Here is a 25,743-nt window from a genome sequence, read left to right as displayed (position 1 = left end):
ATTGTCCCTGTTTGCAGATGACATGATTGTATATCTAGAAAACCCCATTGTCTCAGCCCAAAATCTCCTTAAGCTGATAAGCAACTTCAGCAAAGTCTCAGGATACAAAATCAATGTACAAAAATCAAAAGCATTCTTATACACCAGTAACAAACAGAGAGCCAAATCATGAGTGAACTACCATTCACAATTGCTTCAAAGAGAATAAAATACCTAGGAATCCAACTTACAAGGGATGTGAAGGACCTCTTCAAGGAGAACTACAAACCACTGCTCAATGAAATCAAAGAGGATACAAACAAATGGAAGAACATTCCATGCTCATGGGTTGGAAGAATCAATATCGTGAAAATGGCCATACTGCCCAAGGTAATTTATAGATTCAATGCCGTCCCCATCAAGCTACCAATGACTTTCTTCACAGAATTGGAAAAAACTACTTTGAAGTTCATATGGAACCAAAAAAGAGCCCGCATCGCCAAGTCAATCCTAAGCCAAAAGAACAAAGCTGGAGGCATCACGCTACCTGACTTCACACTATACTACAAGACTACAGTAACCAAAAGAGTATGGTACTGGTACCAAAACAGAGATACAGATCAATGGAACAGAACAGAGCCCTCAGAAATAGTGCCACATATCTACAACTATCTGATCTTTGACAAACCTGACAAAAACAAGCAATGGGGAAAGGATTCCCTATTTAATAAATGGTGCTGAGAAAACTGGCTAGCCATATGTAGAAAGCTGAAACTGGATCCCTTTCTTAAACCTTAAATGAAAATTAATTCAAGATGGATTAAAGACTTACATGTTAGACCTAAAACCATAAAAACCCTAGAAGAAAACCTAGGCATTACCATTCAGGACATAGCCATGGGCAAGGACTTCATGTCTGAAACACCAAAAGCAATGGAAACAAAAGCCAAAATTGACAAATCAGATCTCATTAAACTAAAGAGCTTCTGCACAGCAAAAGAAACTACCATCAGAGTGAACAGGGAACCTACAAAATGGGAGAAAATTTTCGCAACCTACTCATCTGACAAAGGGCTAATATCCAGAATCTACAATGAACTCAAACAAATTTACAAGAAAAAAAAAACCCCATCAAAAGGTGGGCGAAGGACAGGAACACTTCTCAAAAGACATTTATGCAGCCAAAAAACACATGAAAAAATGCTCATCATCACTGGCCATCAGCGAAATGCAAATCAAAACCACAGTGAGATACCATTCACACCAGTTAGAATGGCAATCATTAAAAAGTCAGGAAACAACAGGTGCTGGAGAGGATGTGGAGAAATAGGAACACTTTTACACTGTTGGTGGGACTGTAAACTAGTTCAACCATTGTGGAAGTCAGTGTGGCGATTCCTCATGGATCTCGAACTAGAAATACCATTTGACCCAGCCATCCCATTACTGGGTATATACCCAAAGGACTATAAACCATGCTGCTATAAAGACACATGCACACGTATGTTTATTGCGGCACTATTCACAATAGCAAAGACTTGGAACCAAGCCAAATGTCCAACAATGATAGACTGCATTAAGAAAATGTGGCACATATATACCATGGAATACTATGCAGCCATAAAAAATGATGAGTTCATGTCCTTTGTAGGGACATGGATGAAACTGGAAACCATCATTCTCAGTAAACTATCACAAGGACAAAAAACCAAACACTGCATGTTCTCACTCATAGGTGGGAACTGAACAATGAGAACACATGGACACAGGAAGGGGAACATCACAATCCAGGGACTGTTGTGGGGTGGCGGAAGGGGGGAGGGATAGCATTAGGAGATACACCTAATGCTAAATGACAAGTTAATGGGTGCAGCACACCAACATGGCACATGGATACATATGTAACAAACCTGCACATTGTGCACATGTACCCTAAAACTTAAAGTACAATAAAAAAAATTTTTTCAGAAAAATAGGAATACAACAGAACTTTCATAACTTGACAAAGATCATCTACCAAAAACTTAACAGTTAACATTATACTTAATGATGAAACAATAGATACTTTTCCCTTAAAATGGGAAACAATGCAAGGATGTCCACTCTCACTATTCTTATTCAACACAGTGCTGAAGTTGCAGCCAGTGAAATACAGCAAGAAAAGGAGATAAAAGGCATACAGATAGAAAAGGGAGAAATAAAACTCTCCGTATCTGCAGATAAATAAAACTTCCATATTTGAAGATTGTCCACATTTAAAAAATGACAATCTATCCAAAAATACTCCTAGAACTGAGTCCAGCAATGTCACAGAATACAAGACAAACATAAAATTAACTGTATGTCTAGATTCTAGTAATGAACACCAAAATTATATATAATCACTTTATTCTAAAATTTACATGGAAAGACAAATGAGTTAGAATATCTAAAAACAATTGTGAAAATAAAGGATAAATAGGAGGAATGAGTCTGCCCAATTTCAGACTTAAACAGCTACAGCTCAAGACAGTGGGACTGACAGAGGAACATACATATAGATCACATACAGCTCAATCTAACACAATGGGGAACTTAAGACTCACACAAATATGCTCAACTGATTTTTGAGAAAGGTGCAAAAGCAATTCAATGAGAAAAGATAGGTGCTAGAACACTGGAACATACTATTCACCCATAGGTGCTAGAACACTGGAACATACTATTTACCCCACAAAAAGGAATCTCAAGTTAAATCTCACACTTGACATAAAAATACAAAATGCATCACAGACTTAAATGTAATATGTAGGCCAGGTGCTGTGGCTCATGCCTGTAACTCTAGCACTTCAGGAAGCCAAGCCCAAAGGACTGCTTGAGGTCAGAAGTTCGAGACCACCCTAAGCAATACAGAGACACCCCATCTCTACAAAAAATTTTAAAAATTAGCCAGGCATGGCAGCGTGGATGTGTAGTTCCATCTACTTGGGAGGCTGAGGCGTGAGGACCACCTGAGCCCAAGACTTTGAGGTTACAGTGAACTGTGACTGTGCCACTGTATCTCAGCCTGGGTGACAGAATGAGACCCTGTCTCTAAATAAAAAATAAATGTGATACGTAAAACAATATTACTTTTATTAATTTTTTTAATGGGAGAAAGTCTTTGAGATCTAGGACTAGGCAAAGACTTAATAAGACTTGAAACTAAAAGCATGATCCATAAAAAGTGGTAAATTAGACTTAATCAAAATGAAATATTTTGGCTCATGAAAGACCTTGTTAAGAAAACGAAAACTACAAACTGGGAGAAAATATGTGCAAACTACATATCTGACAAAGATTGCCAGATTTGTCATCATCAGGGATCACGGAAGGGTGGCGGTGGGGTTAGTGAGTATGGCCATAAGATAGCAACGTAAGGGAATCCTTGGAATCCATGAAAATGTTCTGTCTCTCGCTTTTTTTTTTTTTTTTTTTTTTAAAGAGATAGGGTCTCACTTTGCCGCCCAGGCTGAGTGTAGTGTCATGATCATAGCTCACTGCAACCTTGAACTCCTGGGCTCAAACAATACTCCTGCCTCAGATGCCTGAGCTGACAGGGGCACAACACCATGTCAAGCTAGCTTTTAAATTTCTTGTAGAGATCAGAACTTACCATGTTGCCCAGGCTGGTCTAGCCTCAAGGGATCCTGTGGCCTCAGACTCCCAAAGCATTGGGATTAAAGGTTCTTTATCTTAACTGTCAATACCATGGCTGTGATGCTGTAGCATAGTTTTCGCAAAATGTTTCCATCAGTGGAAACTTTGTAAAAGGCACAAAGAATCTCATTTCTTAGGATTGCATGTCAATCTACAATTATCTCAAAACTAAAAGTTCAATGAAAACTTTTTTTTTTTTTTTTTGAGACAGGGTCTCTGTTGCCCAGGCTGCAGTTCAGTGGCACAAAAAAAAACAGCTCACTGCAACCTTGACCACCCAGGCTCAAGAGATCCTCCCATCTCACCTTCCCAAGTAGCTGGGACCACAGACACATGCCACCAGGCCTAGCTAATTTCTTTTTTTTTTTTTTTTTGGTAGAGATAGGGTCTCTCTATGTTGCCCAGGCTGGTCTCAAGATCTTTAGCTCAAGTGATCCTCCCACCTCAGCCTCTGAAAAGTGATGAAAAAAATTTTTTTAATCAATAGTGAGGCTGGTTGAGGTGACTCACGCCTGTAATCCCAGCACTTTGGGAGGCTGAGGCGGCTAGATTGCTTGAAGCCAGGAGTTCGAGACCAGCCTGGGCAACGTGGTGCAACCCCAACTCTACAAGAAATAAAGTAGCCAGGCGTGGTGGTGTATGTCTATAGTCCCAGCTACTGCAGAGGCTGAGGTAGGAGAATCACTTGAGCCGGGCAGACAGAGGCTGCAGTGAGCCGAGATCACGCCACTGCACTCAGGCCTGGGCAACAGAGTGAGACCTTGTCGCTAAATAAATAAACTGTGAAAAGCACAATCATGACCGATTACCACATATTTCTTAAGTGTGAAACACCTGAGCCTCAACCACATTAACTAAATATTAAATTAAAATACTAATTTTAACTTTCTACTGTAAATATGAATGTCTTAAAAGAGTCATATTTCCAGAGCTACTGGTATTAATAAAACTCACGATTACAACTGTAAGCTAAATATACAATGACGAATTATTACTAAAATTTTGAGGTCTAATTTAGGTATTTAGGCTGCCCTGACAAAAAGCCTGAATTTTCTTAATCAAAAGAGTTGTTAAAACAATGAATAATGTGCATCTTCTACTTGCAAACACTATTCTGGAAAGTTTCACATCTATATTCTTCATCTCTAACATTGAGACTACATATGAGTCTAGAAGGGAAACAACAGAAGTTCACTCAGCTACTGTGATAAATCCAAGTAAGATGACTCTGTATCAATCTAACTCATTGATAAAAAATACCTACTTAGGATAAATCACTTGTTTCTCATCTCTTCCGTAAGTTTTCAACTTCCTCAAAAATTACTCTTAGAGCAAAAAGAAACGTTCAGACAGACCTTATTCAAAAAGTTCTCCCAGCTATAGTACATGCAATTTGGTCTCAAATTACCAATTTTCTCGTTTAAAATATGTAAAATTTGCTCCCATATATATTTCTTTAAAAGTTTATATTCTTACAAAGGATTTGTTCATGGCACGTTTCACTTCATCAGAACCATCTGAATAGATCTGCTGAAATAATCTGTTTAAAGCTGCATCTCCCTCCAACTTTTCATTCTTTTCTTCTTCTTTGATCTCACCAACCAATTTATCCCAATTTCTTGTATAAGGAGATGATGATGGATATAGGTTCTTTACATCTATGAAGTAAAAAAGGCAGAAGTAATTAATCAACATGTTTCAATTATGTTGAGAATATGTAAACTTTGTGACCACGTATATGGAACATCTTAGCAAACAGTTTAGGTTACTGAATTTCAGGTATGCACTAAGTGTCTTTCTGGTATATACGTCAATAACAAAATTCACATTTCTAAAAACTGAGTCAGTTACCATAATGTAAAATCTGGGGATTTCTTTTGAGCAAAATAACTCAATAAAGTGTAAACTTTTGATACGTTATACAAAATTAGATTAAAAGCAGATTCTTCATGTTGATAACAGAAACTAGATGAAAAGTATACAGAACTTTTATGTTTTCAGAAAAGTTGCAGAGACAGTACAAACAATTCTAAAAATAAAATTTTTTAAAGGATGCCTAAGAAATCTTTTGTAACTAAGATTTTAATAAATGTTAAAAATATGAATTTTCTAAAGTACTTAGTATCTTTCAGAGTATAAATAGCCTGAAAATATAAATAATCATCCATGACACTCCATACTCTTCCCACATTAAAAAAATAAGATTATTTTAATAGGCAATAACAATAAGTAATTCCTAAATATTTAAAGTACTACATTTGATGATCTAAAGTTCAATGCCCACATCCCATACACCTAGCAAATAATATTTGTAGGGCATACCGGAGTAAACAGAGGCTGCTTGCAGCCAGAGAGGCTACTGGCCCAGGGGCTCGGGGTGCTGCCAAGATTGCTCCAAAGACCAAAGGCATCAAGATCTTGGCACACAAATAATTAGAAAATAACTAGACAACCTAGTAGCTATAGGAGCAGCTCTGTTCACTATCCAATGAAAATATAATGACCACCTCAAATGTGAGTCACATATATAATTTAAAAATTCCTAGTAACTACATTACCAAAAAGAATCAGGTGAAATGCAGTTTGATAATACATTTTATTTAACCTAATATATCAAATATAGTATCATATTGACATGAAACCAACAGAGGCCGGGCATGGGGGCTCACGCCTATAATCCCAGCACTTTGGGAGGCCAAGCAGGAGAACTGCTTGAGGCCAGAAGTGTGAGACCAACCTGGGCAACATAGTGAGAGCCCATCTCTATGAAAAAAATAATAATTAGCTGAGCGTGGTGGCACATGCCTGCAGTACCAGCTACTCGGAAGTTTGGGGTAGAAGGACTGCTTGAGTCCAGGAGGTCGAGGCTACACTGAGCCATGACAGTGCCACTGCATTCCAGCCTGGGCGACAGAGCAAGACTCTCTTCCTCTTAAAAAAAAAAGAAAAAAAAAAAAACCAACAAAAAAAAAAAAGGAAGATATTTTATATTCTTTTTTTCATACTAAGTCTTCAAACTGTAGCATATATTTCACATAGCACATCTCAATGCAGACTAGTCATATTTCAAGTGCTCAACAGGTAACATGTGGCTAGCAGCTACTGTGTTGGACAAAATAGCTATAGTTTTCAAAAAACCCAATTCAAAATTTCCCCATCAGTATGTATTAGGACACATTAGTACTAATCTAAATGCTCCTCCCAATACTGCTCTCTACATCCCTTTTGTCAAAATAGCTGAGAAACTATTTAACAGCCACTGTTTTTCTACGCTTTCTCTTCACTTGTAAATCGACTTTCTTCCTGCCCATTCCTCCTCAAAATAAAACAAAACAACACACACAACACCAACACATAGTTTTTTTTCAGGGCCAAATATATTGTTTTGAAAATCCTATCCACCTTCCTTCTACTAGATATCCTTCTATCTTTGTACATTTTCACTAGCAGCCAGATAAAACAAAAAATGCATGCCATGGTAAGTTAAGAGCCTGGGAAACATGGATTTCATTAATCCTAATGCTGACTCCCAGGAAGGATGAGAACAGAGGTTTTAATCTCTATTTTATAGATAAGCAAGCTGGCTCAGATAGGTTAAGTGACTTGCCCTTATCTACAGTCTCCAGCTTGCAATACACAGGAATCTGACAAGTATATTAATTTCTTACAAAAACAGGACAGGAAGAATATCATCTTGAATATCTAAGGTGTTGAGTTTAGAAAAAACATGGTAACTGTAACACTAAAAAGCCTTGATCTTTAATCTCAGAAAAACTTTTAACACCTGGAGATGGTAGATTAACTACTGAGAGATGAGTAATCTAACCTCCCTGCTCATTCACTATAGTATCAAATAACTACATAGATACTCATGTCGGCAAAGACTGTTTCCATTGTTAGAAAATGCAACAACAAGCAGTATGCAACAAGTAGACAACGGGTTAACAGAATAACTGGATCCAACTGAGAAGACCTAGATTTTAGTACTAGACAATGAGAACTGATGGATAATCTTGAGCTTAACTTTTCTGAGCCTGCAAAATGGGAGGAATACTAAGGGGCTGGCTGCCTGTTATGCAGGGCTGTTAGAATTAAGTAAGATACTACATTTAAAATGATTATATATTTTTTAAAGCTTTCAGCTACATATAAACCTCAGCCTCAAAATCTCTTGGAGTCAGTCCTAAAAGAAACACATACATCTTTCAAATAAAGTGTGAAGCAGATGCTTAAATACCAACTAGATATACTTCAGTCCTTAAAAAGTATCTGTTGGTGTTAATACCCTGATTTTGAAAATTATACCATAGACTGACTACTTAAGAGGTAATCATTGGACTAGTTAAGACACGATCACTGGGGGAAACTGGGTGAAAGCTACGTGAGAATCTCTTGTTTTTGAAATTTCTAAACATCCAAAATTATTTTTTAAGAAATAACTACACACACACACACACACACACACACACACACACACACACAAATGATCTGTTGAATAACTCGGTGTTTTCTAAAAGGTGCCACAAGGAAATGTGTTTTCTGTTACAGAAGAAAGCAGTCAAAATCAGAAAAAGTAGCTGAGACACATGTTAGCTTGTTTCAGTCATTAAATCAGACCATTACTTTCAATAAAAAGAAATTTCCCTCCACTCATTAATGAGGCTATTGCTATAAAATATAATCTTAGGTTGTAGTTCTGAGTGTGCTGTGAATTAGTCCACTAGAAAAATTCTTACCTAGTTATTGCATATACTTAAAATTGACCTCAACACCAAGTTCTGTTTCTTACAGGGTTATATATACAATGAAGCCTGGTTTTCTACTCTTCTCCTAGACTTTCCTTTGGCATTTATTATCTATTTGTGTCCATCTCTAAATTAGCAATAAGAAATGGGGTAGATACCTTACCCTGTAAAGCCCTGAAAATTCCAGGCAATTAGATGACAATATCAGTAGAAGGATTAGAAGGAATTAAGAGAGGGAGAGGGAAGAAGGGGAAATATAATCAGCCGAGTAAACCAACTTACAACCCAAAAAGAAACAACAGGAAGGGCCAACACACAAAAATAAACACCCTCCAACTGATGTCATAAACTTTACATGGTAAACAATAAATCCCAACTCCCTCTGGGATTTTGCTGCCATTCATTTGTATTCTTAGAATTTGAGAAGTTAGAACTTCCACAGAAAGGCTACTTTATATTCATTACGGAGCAACCTTATTATACTCAATGTATCTTATCTTGGGAACATAAATAATGAAAGTAGAAAGAATGTTCATTACTAATTTCAATTACACAACACAATATGAATATAAAGCTCATCAAGGCCAGAAAACAAACCTGCTACGAATTGTTTTGGTGTAGGCACATCTCCTTGCCCCTCTAGCTTTTCCCATCTCACAGCCTCTGGCTTTTTCAGTTTAATTTCAATCTGGAGGAAACACCAAATAAAATCCATTACTCGATGTAAAATACACAAAACAGTAAAAACTGCAGTTTTCTTAAGTAATCAAAGTTTTGTAAGAATAGTATCTTTGACAGTTTCCTTAAATTATATAAGGTTAAATTTGAAAAACTATGAAACAATTTTGTTTCTACACTCAAAATTCACCCTTGAAAAAAAAACAACATACACACTATATATAAGCTACAATCAAGAGAAGACTTGAAATACATATGCTTTTTTTTCATCCAAAGCAATGTTCTGAACTAGGGATGATTCTGCCACCCAGGGGACATTTAGCTATGTCTGGAGACATTGTGGGTTGTCATACTGCAGTGAGGGAAGGGGTGGTAATGACATCTAGTGAGTAGAGGCCACAGTTGCCACTAAACATCCTACAATGTACTGGGCAATTCCCCAAAATGTCAATAATGCCACTATACAGAAATCTGATTCTAAAAGAATTACTGCATTTACATGTGCATTAACCTGTTTTACAGTGGAGAAACTTATTTCACTGTATAAACACAATACAACTAACGTTAACATTCAGGCAATCATTCATTCAACAAATAATTACTAAGCACCTGCTATGAGATAGTACAGTCTTCAAGGCTGCGGGAGATTTTTGTTTTATTTTTAGAGACAGGGTCTTGCTCTGTCTCCCAGGCTGGAGTGCAGTAGAACAATCATAGCTCACTCTAGCCTTGAACTCCTGGGCTCAAGGGATCCTCCAGCTTCAGCTTCCCAAATAGCTGGGACTACAGACAAGTGCCACCACACCTGCCTAATGTTTTTAAAATTTTTTGTAGAGACAGAGTCTCACTAGGTTGCCCAGGCTGGTCTCAAGACTCCTGGCCTCAAGCCATTCTCCCACCTCAGCCTACCAAAGTGCTAGGATTACAGGCATGAGCCACCACACCCGGCTGGATTTTTAAAATATTAAAGACACATCCTCGACCATTTAGAAGTATGTGAGATACTTAAAGTTACTAAAGTTCTAAATAAGTAAATGTTCTAAAAGCTCAGGAGAGAGCACACCTGACCTTGAAGAGGAAAGGCTTTATACACCTTGAAGGGCTCTGAAGGGTAGAAGCATTTGCAAGAGTGAAGGGGTAGGTCTCCAGAGCACAGGGAATGGCCTAACTGGAGCATGGGTATGAAAGGACACTGCATCAGGGAGTACAGAGAAGACTAAGTTCACTTATTAAAAAGTTAATAGTATCCTAATAGCATCTTTTACTATCTAATTAAGGCTAGGCCCCTGAGTCTACCCTTACCCCTAACACACACAATCACATAGCATTTTATCTACCTTTTGTTTTCTTTATTCAAATAATGCTCTCACCTCTATTTTAACAGGCTAATATCAGCATTTTTAGTGCAAATATTAAAGTAAACACTATAATAAACATTATATAAAACAGTTTAAATGAGCAATTGAATTAGAATTTTACATTCTCATGTTTTTTTCCTATGAAAAGGATCACTACTTTTGTAAACGGGATTAAAAAATCTAAAGGCAGACTTAAAAAAAGAAGCCTATTCACCCTTTGGTTCTTTTATCTTTTATCAGATGACTCATTAAACTAGCAATTCCAGGTAATCTTTATACCAAATGCATTTAGCAAAAGGACCTTCAAAATTTGCACCTTAAAATACCTTAACAGGCGCTAACATAGGGAAAACTGCCAATATTTTTAATCAGAGATAAAAGGATGGTGTATGTATGTGGGGTATCTGGTCTCAAGTGTTTATTTTTATTTTCTTTAGGAGCAAAGAAATGTAATGAACAACTGTTTTCATAATAAGAGAAAAATATGAAACAAATGTCACTGGGATAAGGGCAAAGAGTAGTAATCCCAGCACCTTAGGAGGCCGAGGCAGGCAGATCACCCGAGGTCAGGAGTTCAAGCCCAGCCTGGCCAACACGGCAAAACCCTGTCTCTACTAAAAATACAAAAAATAGCCAGGCGTAGTGGCATGTGACTGTAGTCCCAGCTACTTGGGAGGCTGAGACAGAATTGCTTGAATCTGGGAGGCGGAGGCTGCAGTGAGCCAAGATCGTGCCGCTGCACTTCAGCCTGGGCAAAAGGGCAAGACTCTGTCCAAAAAAAAAAAAAAAAAAAGTATAGTATCTTTGGTGTAATTTACATGTTTAAACTCTACATACATAAAAACATATTTCATAAGAATCTAGAATTCCCTAAAGTGAACTACAATTAATTTTTTATAAAGTAATATACCACCAATATTTTCTGTACTCTGGTTACTTTAAGTTGTCACTGCTACAATATTTATCAAAAGGGACATAAATCAAATAGATGGCAATGACACAGCAATAGTTACTGAAAAGAACTGTTAATATTATCTGAAAAATTAAAATTGCATCTTCTTTAATTTTCAACTCACCTAAAAAATGAGGGCCTGGAAAGTACTGTGTACATCACCACATTAAACTTGGCCACAGGCCACCCTATATATATCACACTTCATGTTCCTGTAACTATGAACATACTGTCTATAAAAAGTTCCTTGTTTCACCTGAAGAGCAGCAGAGAGTAGCATTCACATCTACTGAAAGCCACTATAACCTGAGTAACTGTGCAGTATGAACAAAGAGGACTTTATAAAGCAAAAGGCAAAGCTCTTAGTAACAACCTGCTTCAGCTGAGACAAGCTGACCTCAACTTGAAATTATACTTAATCCATTCATTAAAATAGCTGCATGTTATAACCACTTAAAGTAGCTTTTTAAAAAAGGTAAAAGGGGCCAGGTGTGTTGGCTCACACCTGTAATCCTGGCACTCTGGGAGGCTGAAGTGGGAGGATCACGTGAGCCCAAAGGGTTGAGGCCACAGTGGGCCATGATCACTCCACTGCACTCCAGCATGGGCAACAGAGTGAGACCCTATCTCCCCCCACACACACACAAAAAAAAAAAAGTAAAAGAAGGAAGGGACTAATGTCCTATGAAATCCTTTTTACATTTAATTCACTTTCAATGTTTGTACATGCTTTTAAAAATGAAGTTTTAAGTCTTGCAGATAGTTCTAGAATTAGCACCAGTCCAATTTCAGAGGTTTTTACTGCAACCATTAACATACCACTCTATTTTCATTTAAGTCGAAAAGACTTTAAAAGTAACTTAAAACTTTGGTAGTTTGCTTGAATGTTGCTCTCATAGTACAGGGAAGGCTCTCAAGGTGCTAATATCCCAAAAGAGTATTCACAGATTACACTAAGAATCCCTACTGTGCTGGATCATTAGCTCTCAACAGCATACGTATTACCATCCATTTCTGAAGTCTCCTCTGCATAGCAGAGAGTTTAATTCTTTCCAATGAAAGAAATTCCAGATTTAAAGAGATGTCATTACGCTTAAGCAATCATGATATCCAGACACCACCATCTTAAGTGGTAAGTAAGATCCCACCTACCACTACAGACTGACATGAAGGGATCTTTCCCAGAGACTAAAGAGCTGGGGCAATTTATTGGCAAACTTTTGAGAACTATACACTTTGAGACTGTACTCATTAATTGTTCCCCTAATCTTCAGAATACAGCCTTCCCAACATACTCTTACTGAGCTCTTTGCACATTTAATTGCTACATCAAATTCCTTTGTCTCAAAATAGCTCAGTCTTCGAGCCCAGACTAATACATCTACCTTGATTTTACACTAAAATATTTCTATAATCATTTTTTAAATGCAAAAAAATGGCAATGAATGGAGAAGATTGAAGGTCTTCTCCAAACTTCTAACAGCTCATTTCAAATATTTGCTGAGTACCTACTCTGTGCCAGAAACAGTGCTGGTACATAAGGACACAGCCTCTGTTCTTCTTAAAGTAATTAATCAGGAGAGACATTCCCATAAACAAAAAGATTCCAGTATGTGTCAGGTGTAGTGACTGACCTATGTATTGGGAAATATCAGGTTATCTGAAAGGAAACATGCTAGAATGTCATCTGAGTGATGAGTCTGAGTGATTACTTCCTAAACTCCTTGATCTTTTCCAGATTTTCTATGATATGCATTTGCTGAGTTTACAGCCTGAATAAAAATCGAAATAACTAAAATAAAACAGTAAGAAAGGTACTAGTAACATTTATTGAGCTCTTATTACATATCCTGCATGCTACATGCTTCACATATATCATCTTACTTAATGGAGTCACCCTATAAAAAAAGGTTATCCATATTTTAGAGATGAGGGAGCCAAGATATGAAATAATTTGCTGCAAGTGCCTTTTTCAGCTAGAATTTTTACTTATTTCCTGAGAAATAACCACAGGTTGAAAATAAGACAAAAACAATCAGTTGTATAGTTAGAAGAGTCACAAATAGGTGCCACTGGTTAGATATATGACCATAAGCATGCAACTCAATCTCAGCGAGCCTCAGTTTCTCCTATAAAATGAGAACAGTAGGCCTTGACTCATTTAGGGTTCTCAAGAAGATTAAATGACATTATGTATGAAAAGAATAAAGAACCGTGTCTGGCAAATAACTAACAACAGAATGCTATTATCAATATCCTCGTCAGTATAATCGGCTAAAAAACCTGGGCAAATTATTGAACATCTCTGGGTTAAGTTTCTCTACCTGTAAACTGTGGATCAAAATACCTACACCATGCAGTAACTATGAGAATTACATGAGATAATTCATAGTACAGTGCCTGGAATGTGATAAAAACAGTCAAAACACCTATTCTAATTCTCCACAGGTCAAACAAAATGGGACTGGCTAAATAAGCTACAGTACGTGCATATGCCTAAATACTTTGCTGTTGAATATGTAAGGATGTGATAAAAATATCAACAAAATGTAGCTGTTTAAAAATTATGTAGAGTAAAATTCTTCTTTTAAAAATATATGAATATACATTACAAAATATATGAAAAGATAGGAATACATTCCAAGATCTACAATTTGTGATCTTTTTTTAAACTAATTCAGTTGAAAAAGCAAACAAATCTCACTCACTATTATCACCACCACTGTACCAAAAAAGCAAAACAAAACAGTAATTTTAAAAACTCTCACATCTATGTATTGAGACAAGCAGAAGGAAGCATCATGCCCAGATACCCCATTCCATTACATTATCACCAGGATTTTAACATACATATATTCTTCTATGACCATTAAGAAATGGGATTCATTCTAAAACTTCTCAAAGTGGGAGAAGAGAAAAGCAGGCTATTTTCTTTCTCAGACATACATTTTTATTTCTCACAATTCCAGGCCTTCATATTTTATATTGTATAATCAGCAAAATTACTATGACTTAAGAATACAAGAACATTTCCACAAGGGCAAATTCACCCCAAAAGACTGAGAATTCTAATTCTTTTTTTTCTTTTGGAGATGGAGTCTCACTCAGTCACCCAGGCTAGAGTGCAGTGGCGTGGCATGATCTCGGCTCACTGCAACCTCCACCTCCCAGGTTCAAGCGACTCTCCTGCCTCAGTCTCCCGAGTAGCTGGGACTATAGGCACCCCACGCCCAGCTCATTTTTTGTATTTTTAGTAGAGACAGGGTTTCGCCAAGTTGACCAGGCTGTTCTCGAACTCCTGACCTCAAGTGATCCGCCCGCCTTGACCTACCAAAGTGTTGGGATTACAGGCATGACCCACCGTGCCCAACTTGTGAATTCTAAATCTTAAAGGGAATGAAAATTAATTTTTAAAATGAATATTTCACAATATGGGTGCCACTAAAGTCAATTTGGAGACTGTGGCCAGAGAATAGTATCATGAAATCAACAAGATGAAAGACATATAGTTTCTTAATTTCTAAAAAATTAATAATAGGCTGACATTAAAGCTGATATTCAGTAAAAAGTAGCAATAACTATCAGAGAAACTGAAAAAATATGAATCCTGGCTTGGAAAAACATGTTGGATACTACACTGTAAAATAGTTAAGAAACGCTATTTCATTAATTTCAAGGTTTTACCTCTTACTACTTTCATCACAAATTACATATCACTCAAATAAATAATATTTAACCACTGGCTATACATGGATATGCAACATTCATTCAATCTTGAAGGTGGGAAAGAAAAGAGAATTCCCAAAAGCAAAGAAATCGCCCTTTTAAGCTGTAAATTTTACAGAATCTCTACTATTAAGCAGATTCTCCTCTGCAAAATGCATCCTTTCTCAATTCACAAAGGTCCAAGATATCTCAACAATCAAGATATCTGAATACATGAAAAACAAATTATTTTAGTACTGTTGTCTCTTAAGTGTCCACGAAGTAAGCCTCAGTAACCCAGAGATTTTATTTTCAGTATTTTAATATTGTCTCCCTCTACTGTATGAAAAAGGAAATTCAAAGATTTTATCATTTATTTCCCTTAAGACATAATTAAGAAAACTTCTTTCAATTTGCTTCCCCCCCAAATAGTTTAAGAGTTAGTAATCTAACAAGATTGTGTATGTGCACATATATATATGGTATATAAAATACGGAGATTCCAGGGTCAGGGCAAGAAAAACAGTAATTCTTTAGAACACATCCTTAAAATCTAAGTTCTCCAATTCAAAACTTAGAAAAACCTAAGCAAAGATGCACTAGTTTGGTTGGCAATCAGAAGTGTATTTATGTCTCCTGGGCCAGGCTGAAGAATTTAGTTAACTAGGTAAACTTGGGGAAAGTATTTAAAGTCCATTAACCTCAGATTTTTCTTCCACCTGCAAAACTAAGAATAAACATACTCTGTCAATGTCATGGGACTAAAACCAAAATCCAATTTTAATTCATTCACTGAACTAAGCACCCACTGTGCAATCTATGTGGTGAGGGCTGCCAAGTTTAGCAAATAAAAATATAGCATTAAACATATTTACATAATAAAAAATTATTCATTGTTTATCTGAAATAGAAACTTAAATGAGCATCTTGTAACTTTATCTGGGGACCCTAACTGGGGCACGTACAAAGATACAAATAAAACATGCTTCTTATCCTCAAAGACTTACACACAGAAACGAGGGACATGAAATGTATACATAAACTACTATACAAGGAAGAAAAGTAGTCACTTAGCATTTAAAGAGGAAGGGGCAGAAAAGGCAAACTGAGAACATAGTAGTATGGTTGAAGAATGGTTAAAATTAACAAATCCAAGACTCAAAAGAGAAAAAAACAATTAAGAGATAAGAGTGCTTAATTACATCCTCAACTCTAGCCACACATCTGTTACCACACATGATATTCTTCCACCATAGGAGGTGGCTCAGTAATACAAGTTCTTAAGTCATTTATCATTAATTCACACTCAATTTAAATAACTCCAAATGGACATGCATTAACAATCTTTTTTTTTTTTTTTTTTTTTTGAGACAGAGTCTCACTCCGTTGCCCAGGCTGGAGTGCAATGGAGTGATCTCGGCTCACTTGCATTAGCAATCTCGATAGACATATACCAAAAAAAGTCAAATTCATAATTTTCTGAACTATATCCCTCTCAAATCTACCTATTTTGTGCTTGATTACTAAAAATTCTTTTATTAAACAAATTCTATACTATGTGGATAGGACCAGTGAGAGACCAAAATCCTGATAAGATTTCATCCCTTTCCTCACTTTCTATTGTCCCAAAGCAGCTATTTCAAAAATCTGCCTCATAATTAACCAGCTTTGTTCTTGACAATCTTCAAATAAGTAGGCAGATCCTTTTAAACTGGATGCAAAAAACTACTTCACTTTGCACTTCCTTCTCCAACCCTCTGCAGCTGTCTCCTTTCTGCAGACCCAATTATCATTCTTCACAACACAGGCCAACCCCGATCCTGTTACACAACAGGAAACTTCACACGTCCTTAGAGCTTCAACCTAATAAATAGTAACACAGTATGCTGCAGGACCTGTGTATAAAAAAAGAAGTAGTAGGCCAGGTGCAGTGGCTCACACCTGTAAACCCAGCAGTTTGGGAGGCCAAGGCGGGCACATCACGTGGTCAGCAGATCAAGACCATCCTGGCCAACATGGTGAAACCCCATCTCTACTAAAAATACAAAAATTAGCTGGGCGTGGCAGTACGTGACTGTAATCCCAGTTACTCAGGAGGCTGAGGCAGGAGAATCACTTGAACCTGATTTAAGTAGGCGGAGGTTGCAGTGAGCTAAGATCACAGCACTGCACTCCAGCCTGGCGACAGAGCTAGACTACGTCTCAAAAAAAAAAAAAAAGGTAGTAATGGAAAAAGCCTACCTACATCATTTATTCCCATTAACTCATTTATCATATATCTTCGCACAATTCTACAGCTGAAAGGACTCCAGAGTTCATTTGTTCCACAGCCCTCCTTTCAAAGGTGCTGAAAATTCAGTCTTTTAGTCATTTTGTGCCTAGACTAAATACACAGGGCAAGCAAAGATCCAGAGTCAGATTTTTAAATTTTCAGTTCAGTATTTTTCCTACTAAATTACACTATTATCTACATCTTTTGAGTGACACTCTCTGAATATTAATTCTACTGTATATCTCTACTTTTAGAAACTATAAAGGAATATAAAAATTACTCAAACTATAATTTAGTCATTGTTCCCTCATAATAAAGTAATCTAAAATTCAGTTTAAAAAAAAAAAAAAAAAAAAAGGAGTTGAAGACCTGCCTGGCCAATATGGTGAAACCCCGTCTCTACTAAAAATACAAAAATTTAGCAGGGCGTGGTGGTGCATGCCTGTAGTCCCAGCTACTTGGAAGGCTGAAGCAGGAGAATCACTTGGATCCAGAAGGCAGAGGTTGCAGTGAGCCGAGATCGCGACACTGCACTCCAGCCTGGGCAACAAAGCAAGACTCCGTCTCAACCAGAAAAAAAAAAAAAAAAAAAGGCAGATTCATCTTTATAGTAGTTTGAATTTTAACTGCACGAGGTAGGGTGACAAAAGTATTTGTACATCAAAACAGACAAAACTGACAAGTTCAAAGGAAGAGACACTGTCAGTATCAAATCTTAAAGACAGGCTGATAATTGTATCTTTTTAAAAAAATCTCTTTATTGAAAAACATTATATCTGTCTTAGTAAGTACACAAATGCCACACAATCTAAGTGGATTTTTATACTTTACTGTACTAGAATTTGAGAGGTAAAATAACCCTTATACTCAAAAGTTACCATTCTTATTTTCCTGTCCCTTTTAAAGATAAAGGGCTGAAAGAATCTACAAGCTTATAAACACACGGGTGATTAGTTCACCAGTATTTCTATAATTCTGAAAATATTATTAGTAACAAACCTTTTCAATTGTCTTACCTTTGTTGAAAGTACTTTAAACGTGCTCTGTTCTGGTATTATAGGATGAAGAAGTTCCAGTTTCAAATTGTAATCCTCTCCAGAAGGAAGTTTAACCAAAGCAGACAACTAATGAACACAAAATTAGCATCACATTTTGTAAATGTACATAATGGAGGGTAAAAAACCTAGACAAAATAATTACAAATCTTCAACAATGTTACAAATTATTTTAAACATTATATATGGAATTTCAGATTTAAGAACCTTTTTTTTTCCATCTGGTATCCTTGACATGAATTCTTATAGACATCATTAAACAGCAGAAAAGAATAAGTTTCATAATATTTGTCATATATTTAATCACACCTATTTGATATTTAGATTTCAAGAAAACATACAAAAGCAAAATGATATATAACAAAAAGTTACCCATGTGCAAAACATACAGTTCTATCACTATCTCTTTTAAATAATCTATTATAAGGTTCTCTACTAAATGCTAAGAAATCAAGTTGTTAAAAGTCATACTCAAGAGGCTGGGCACGGTGGTGCATGCCTCTAATCTCAGCACTTTGGGAGGCCAAGGTGGGTGGATCACTTGAGGTCAGGAGTTTGATAACAGCCTGGCCCAACATGGTGAAACCCCGTTTCTACAAAAATTAGCCAGGCATGGTGGGATGTGCCTGTAGTCCCAACTACTCAGGAGGCTGAGGCAGGAAAACTGTTTGAACCCAGGAGGAGGAGGCTGCAGTGAGCCGAAATCGTGCCACTGCACTCCAGCCCAGGCAAGAGCGAGACTCTGTCTCAAAAAAACAACAACAAAAAAAGTCACACTCATTAAACATGGCTAGTCAATTCTAAGACATGTGTGATCACAAAACTAACTAGATCTTTTTCATGAAGTACACCACACAAGTATAACCAAATCACATTATCTTACTAATATAACCAAATTCTGCTTTAAATTTCAAATCTAAAGAAAAAAATGCACATCCAGCTATAATTTACCAACATACATATTCTTATCTCAAAGCAATAGCTTCAGATTTTATTCAACATTTTCCACATCATCTCAGGAAGAAATGGCATTTATCTGATAAACTGTTAATCGATTATTCTGCAATACCCTAAATTTGCAAATAATAGTAATATTGAAAAATGATTCAAAGTCTAACCTCTTTTTCTGAAAATTCCACATTTACATCATTCTTCTGAACATTCTTGATCATAAGTGTAATGACTACTTGAGATTCTGTTTGATACCAGTCATACCTATTAAAAAAAAAGAAACTTAAGTAACTCTTCTAATTTTCTTAAAGCTATTGTCAAAACAAAAAGTAGTCTGATAAACAACAAGAGCTCCACCTGGAGAAAGAAAACAGCAAAGCAGCTACTGATTCACAAAAACAACTTTATATAACTAGTTTTTTATGCTCTGTACTAATGGAAAAAAATGGTAAGGTAGATGATGCTCACACCTTTTCAGTAGACTTAAATACTTGCATGATTTTCTGGGTTCTGACTCATCTCTAGCACTGTTGTGCTTAAACTAATACAAATATTAAAGATGTCATTTATTTTGAACAGCTAATATTTATATGCCATCAACAGAGTTTTTACACTCTCATTTCATCCAAATACCAAAGATAAACACTTAAATCCCTATTTTACAGATGATAAAACTTAAGCTCAGAAAGGTGAAGCAAAAAGACTGAGTCAACACTCCAAGCTCTCAAAACTGATGTTGGAAGCAGACAGACTTGAGCACACGAAACAGGGGCAAATGAACTAAAATTAAAATCATGTGAAGTTTAACTGTGTCAGGCACAACATCATATACAACACTTTCCTTCAATTTCAAGATACACGGAAAGACTAATGGGTCTAGATTTTAATTATGTGCATCTTTTGTACTGAAAGCTCTAGAAATGTCGGAATTCTCACTTTCAAATTAGACTAGATTAAAAGCTCTCTGAGGGCAGAGCTGTTTATCCTGTCACTATTATATCCCTAGGACCAAGCACAGTGTCTGGTACATGTATATTAAGTCAGATGTTGGATTATTTTATGCTCTGAACACCTTAATTATTATTTCATGGTTATGTGCCCTACTCCTGCTGCTGCCACCAGGGCAAGTCAAAGTTCCTTATCTACTAGGTACTTGGAATTTCATCCTGTATCTCCCCACAACTACCATGAATAGATTGTTTTTAACTTTTCCAGGCTATTTTAGGTAATTATATCCAAAACCACTTTGATTAAAGAAATGAACTTTAAGAGTCTCAGTTTCCCTTTGCAATTCAGTAAGGATGCAAAGCTCCAGATCAACGGCTTGTGTTTCTTTCTGTTACAGTCCTAAGAATGCAAGCTGTACACAGGCTAATGAATAATTAAAAGTCGAAGACTTGCTAGTTGCTTATTATTATAATTGCTGCTCTCAGCAATATTAACTTTCAATGCATAGAGAATATTCCTATGAAAAATTTGCTCCAAATATAAAAGGCAAGGTAAGTTACAATTCTGTTAGATCTACTACTAACTTGTTTACCTGTGCAGTAACATAAACTTAACTGGAAGAGACTCTCCTTAATATATGGAAAGGTAACATAATATGAAACCAAGTGAAGCAACTTTAAAGATAAGAAATGATTTGAATTTAACTTAAGTATAAATATTAATCCTTAAACAGCCTTAAAATTAGCTTTACATAAAGCTATTACCACAATTTTAGAAAACAAAAACTTAAAAATCACAGGGTAAGAATTTGCTTACTATTAAACTACAGGGTTTCTTCCTCTTTAGGCATATTTATCATGCATTGTTTTATGAAAAAGAAACACTTACTTGATTTTTGACTGATGAGTCCACTGGGATGCAGATTGATTTTGGCAAGTTGAAAGAGAAAGATTTTTACAAGTCGGTTTAGCAACTGTATATTAAAATGCATGTATTATTAATTTACCCAACGCTGCAGTTATTTTGATATAACTACATGAAAATTTTCTTCAAAGACATAGTAACTGTAATTGTTAAATACCACTAGTTTTTGGAAAAAAGTTAGAATGTTCAGCATTTAAAAAATCTTAGATTCAGCTGGGCGCAGTGGCTCACGCTTGTAATCCCAGCACTTTGGGAGGCCGAGGCGGGCGGATCACGAGGTCAGGAGATCGAGACCACGGTGAAACCCTGTCTCTACTAAAAATATAAAAAAAAAATCAGCCGGGCGTGGTGGTGGGCGCCTGTAGTCCCAGCTACTCAGAGAGGCTGAGGCAGGAGAATGGCGTGAACCCGGGAGGCGGAGCTTGCAGTGAGCCGAGATCGCGCCACTGCACTCCAGCCTGGGCGGCAGAGCGAGACTCCGCCTCAAAAAAAAAAAAAAAAAAAATCTTAGATTCAATTTCATAAAAGATTTTTCCTCTAAAATAACAGAACTTCAAATAACAGAAAACTTCTAAAAGCATGATTAGAAAAGGTTGCTTATATAAAATGGCCAGTTCTAAGATTCAGCAACTCCCTAAACTAAAATAACATTGTTTTAAAAATCGTTTTAAAGAAACACAGTAATTAGCCAGGCTTGGTGGTGTACACCTGCAGTCCCAGCTGCTTGGGAGGCTGAGGTGGGAAGATTGCTTGAGCCCAGGAGTTTGAAGCTCAAGTGCACTATGATGGCACCACTGCACTCCAGCCTGCATAACAGAGCAAGACTCTGTCAATTTCCAATTTTCTTTAACTTTTGTCTTAGCCTATCATAAAAAGCCCTACAAGTGATTCAAACTGTTGAACCTAAATAAATGCAATAAGGTTTTAGTAACGAAAACATAAATAATCATCATGACCATACTAAAACACACGAAATCAACTTTAACCACACACTAAATTCATTAAAACAGGCGAATAATTTTCATGACTGGAAACTTCTATGTTTATCAAAAAATGATTTTATTTCAGTTCCTAGAGGAACCAGCACTTAAATGGAATTGCTTAATATTTAAATATCAGACAGATCATCCTGAGTCTTGTCTCAAATATATTTGGTATTTGAAATTTAAAATAATAAGAACACGAAGAATGAAAACTTTGGACTTACCACCTCAGATTCTGAGCCTATTAAAACATAAAAAGGAAACATTTTCAGGTAACAGTGCATTTATAAGCCAAGTTATTTATATGATTTCTATAGCACAAACATACTGATTAAGCGAGCAAATTCTCCGTACCTTTCAACTAAAGAAGAGTGGTTTCATTTTGCATCCTGCATTCATTTTAGACTCCTTAGTAATTTCTTACTGATATACCGTACAAGCAAATCCACCCAAATCTCCCTTTCAACATAAGAAGCTATGCAAAAACCAGTGTATCTTTGGAAGCCCACATCTAAGGAAACGTATACTATTTAAAAGAAATTATAAAGATAAAAACAAATTTGTTTAAACCAAAAAAATTTCAGATGTTTACTTCTTTTTAAATCGAAACAAATACCAAGGGAGACCCACATACCATTCTGAGCTTCTTGACACCTTTTAATCCAGATACTGAAATTAGCATCTGCACCTAGAAAGAAAAAATTGAGTATAACATCACTCAACTGCACAACCTATAAATCAACAAATACTTACTGAATACCTGCTACATCCCAGGCAGTGTTCTAAGCACTGGGGAGTCAGCAGTGAATAAAATCTGTCTTAACAGACCTTATCGCCAACTCTACTATAGTTATACCAATAGTTTAACATTTAGTTGTTAATCATGAAACATTTTGATTTTCTAAAAATTTTAACTACAGTCAACCTTAATTTCACAGATACAAATAATCTACATTTCCCCCAATCCCAATGCTCTTAGAGCAGCTTCCTCACACACAGAACAAAATCAGTTGTAAATCAGACTTCCAATACATCATCAGTTAGGGTGGAGAGGAGGCTTGGTAACTGGGAGCTGAGTTGAAGTCCAAAAGCCTTTCCCAGCCCCAGCTTGCTCTTCAATGCAGATACCTATTCAGTCCACTATTCTCTCAGTGGCTTTATCTGTTACCATGTCTTTCCTATCAACACCAAGCATCTTTAAATTCCGTGAAGTTTTGTCCTATCTCCAAGTTACATGGCAGTCGAGAGGCTATAGGTGATGTATTATATATTTACAGATAACAGTGTAAATGTATGCATAAACAAATTATTCACTTCTGGAGACACAGAACAATGATTATATTTAAACAGTCACAGTGCATAGTAAGATATGTTAAAAATACTAAAAGTACTTAAATAAAAGCTTATTATTTCAAGTTAACTGCAGGCAAGATAAATTTGAAAATTTTAAATTAAAAATTTCTTAAAAATTTCTACTTTACTAATTTATAAAAGAAATCCAACTATACCAGCCTTAATAAAAAATTTAAATACACTCTCACACACACTGTATTCTAGAGGAGAACTATTATATCAAAATCTTAGATATGAGTAACCTATTATTTTAAGTAATCAATAACTAAAACCAAGCAATCTATCACACAAAGAGGGGAAAAGGTAACAATTCTTTACCTTGTCTGATAAAAACAGAAGCCTAAAAGTTTAATTTAACTTTTTCCCAGATTTTGGCCGGGCATGGTGGCTCACACCTGTAATCCCAGCACTTTGGGAGTCCAAGGCAGGTGGATCACTTGAGGTCAGGAGTTGGAGACCAGCCTGGCCAACACGATAAAACCCCGTTTCTACTAAAAATACAAAAATTAGCCAGGCATGGTAGCGCATGCCTGTAGTCCCAGCTGCTCAGGAGGTTGAGGCAGGAGGATCACCTGAACTCGAGACAGAGAACTGCACTATGACCTGGACAACACAGCGAGACACAGTCTCAAAAAAAGAAACAAATAAACAAACAAAAAAAACCCCAAAAAACCCCCCAAAAAACAACAAAAAAAGTTTCCTAGATTTAAAGACAAATTTATTTTTAAGTAAAATATCCTCAACAGCAATTTTACCAAATAGGTCTTCCACTGAAGGCCACCTCTGAAATAACTAAAGAATAAATGTCAATGGCATGATATTAAGATATTACTCAATAAATAATTTAGGGGCCAGACGCAGTGGCTCGTGCCTCTAACCCCAGAACTTTCCGAGGCCGAGGCAGGCAGAACACTTGAGTCCAGGAGTTCAAGACCAGCCTGGGCAACATGGCAAAACCCCATCTCTGCAAAAAATAAAATGCAAAAATTAGTCAGGTGTGGTGGCATGTGCCTGTAGCCCCAGTTACTCGGGAGACTGAGGTGGAAGGATCACTTGAGCCCAAGAGGTGGAGGCTGCAGTGACCCAAGATCGCACCACTGCACTCCAGCCTGGGCGACAGAGCGAGACCTTCTCTTGCTAAAAAAAGAAAGAAAAATGAAAATGTAGAGAATGGTATGACTCACGTTTCTTCAGGATTTTCACATTAGGTATCAAGGCACTACATAACTTGACTCTAGAATTTGCTAAGAGTGCAGATGTCCTGTTTGCTGACTGAATAGCCCTACTATTCACGTACCAAAACTGGGATAAGCAAGTTTGAGAATAAGCCTTATCACCCAGACCTCTCCTTTTTTAATTTGTAGCTTCCATTTGCATAATCAGTGCTAAAATCCTTTTTTCTGAATAGGTACACAACAGAAAGGCAAACATTCAAAACAGTACAAAGTAAGAATGTAACATAAAATACTAAGAGTGAAGTTTCCTAATTTCAGCACTACTGATATTTTGGACCAGATACTTCTTTGTTAGGCAGAACTGTCTTGGGCATTATAGGATATTTAGTAGCACCCCTGGTTTATATACTCATTAGATGTCAGTAGCACATCGCCCCCATCCACCATTCAAGATTATCAAAAATCTCTTCAGACATTGCATAAAGTTTCCTGGGAAGCAAAATCGTTTCCAGTTAAGAACCACTTCTTTAGAGAACTGTGATAAAACTCTATCATAACACAAAAATAAGATGATAATACAAGTAGGATTATGCAGTCTCCAATTTTCTGAGATTACTCACAATCTCTTAGTATTTTTCAGATTTAAAAATACTTGGCTCTCGGCTGGGTGCGGTGGCTCATGCCTGTAATCCCAGCATTTTGGGAGGCCAAGGAGGGTGGATCACAAGGTCAGGAGATTGAGACCATCCTGGCTAACATGGTGAAACCCCATCTCTACTAAAAATACAAAAAAATTGGCCGGGCGTGGTAGTGGTCGCCTGTAGTCCCAGCTACTCGGGGGGCTGAGGCAGGAGAATGGCATGAACCCGGGAGGCAGAGCTTGCAGTGAGTCGAGATCGCGCCACTGCACTCCAGCCTGGGCGACAGAGTAAGACTCCGTCTCAAAAAAAAAAAAAAATTCTTGGCTCTCACAATTTCTGTATGTCT

General features: G+C 36.7%; 1 protein-coding gene across 2 annotated transcripts in view; it reads right to left on the bottom strand.

The window, feature by feature from the left end:
* Positions 1 to 25,743, bottom strand: part of SUGT1 (SGT1 homolog, MIS12 kinetochore complex assembly cochaperone) — a 36,391-nt gene that overhangs the window by 3,058 nt on the left and 7,590 nt on the right. For both annotated transcript variants that reach the window (XM_058437949.1, XM_032150973.2), the window contains 7 exons: positions 22,863 to 22,916; positions 22,453 to 22,469; positions 21,210 to 21,232; positions 19,541 to 19,637; positions 18,384 to 18,491; positions 9,000 to 9,090; positions 5,134 to 5,315 (listed from right to left, as the gene is read on the bottom strand). In XM_058437949.1, coding sequence (XP_058293932.1) covers positions 5,134 to 5,315; positions 9,000 to 9,090; positions 18,384 to 18,491; positions 19,541 to 19,637; positions 21,210 to 21,232; positions 22,453 to 22,469; positions 22,863 to 22,916 — 572 coding nt within the window. The remainder of the gene's footprint in view (positions 1 to 5,133; positions 5,316 to 8,999; positions 9,091 to 18,383; positions 18,492 to 19,540; positions 19,638 to 21,209; positions 21,233 to 22,452; positions 22,470 to 22,862; positions 22,917 to 25,743) is intronic.

This window comes from Hylobates moloch, unplaced genomic scaffold (genome assembly GCF_009828535.3).
Source record: "Hylobates moloch isolate HMO894 unplaced genomic scaffold, HMol_V3 SCAFFOLD_4, whole genome shotgun sequence".
In the NCBI taxonomy this organism is placed as follows: Eukaryota; Metazoa; Chordata; class Mammalia; order Primates; family Hylobatidae; genus Hylobates; species Hylobates moloch.
Note: the sequence above shows the minus strand (reverse complement) of the source record. Positions and strands in the feature narration are given on the sequence as shown.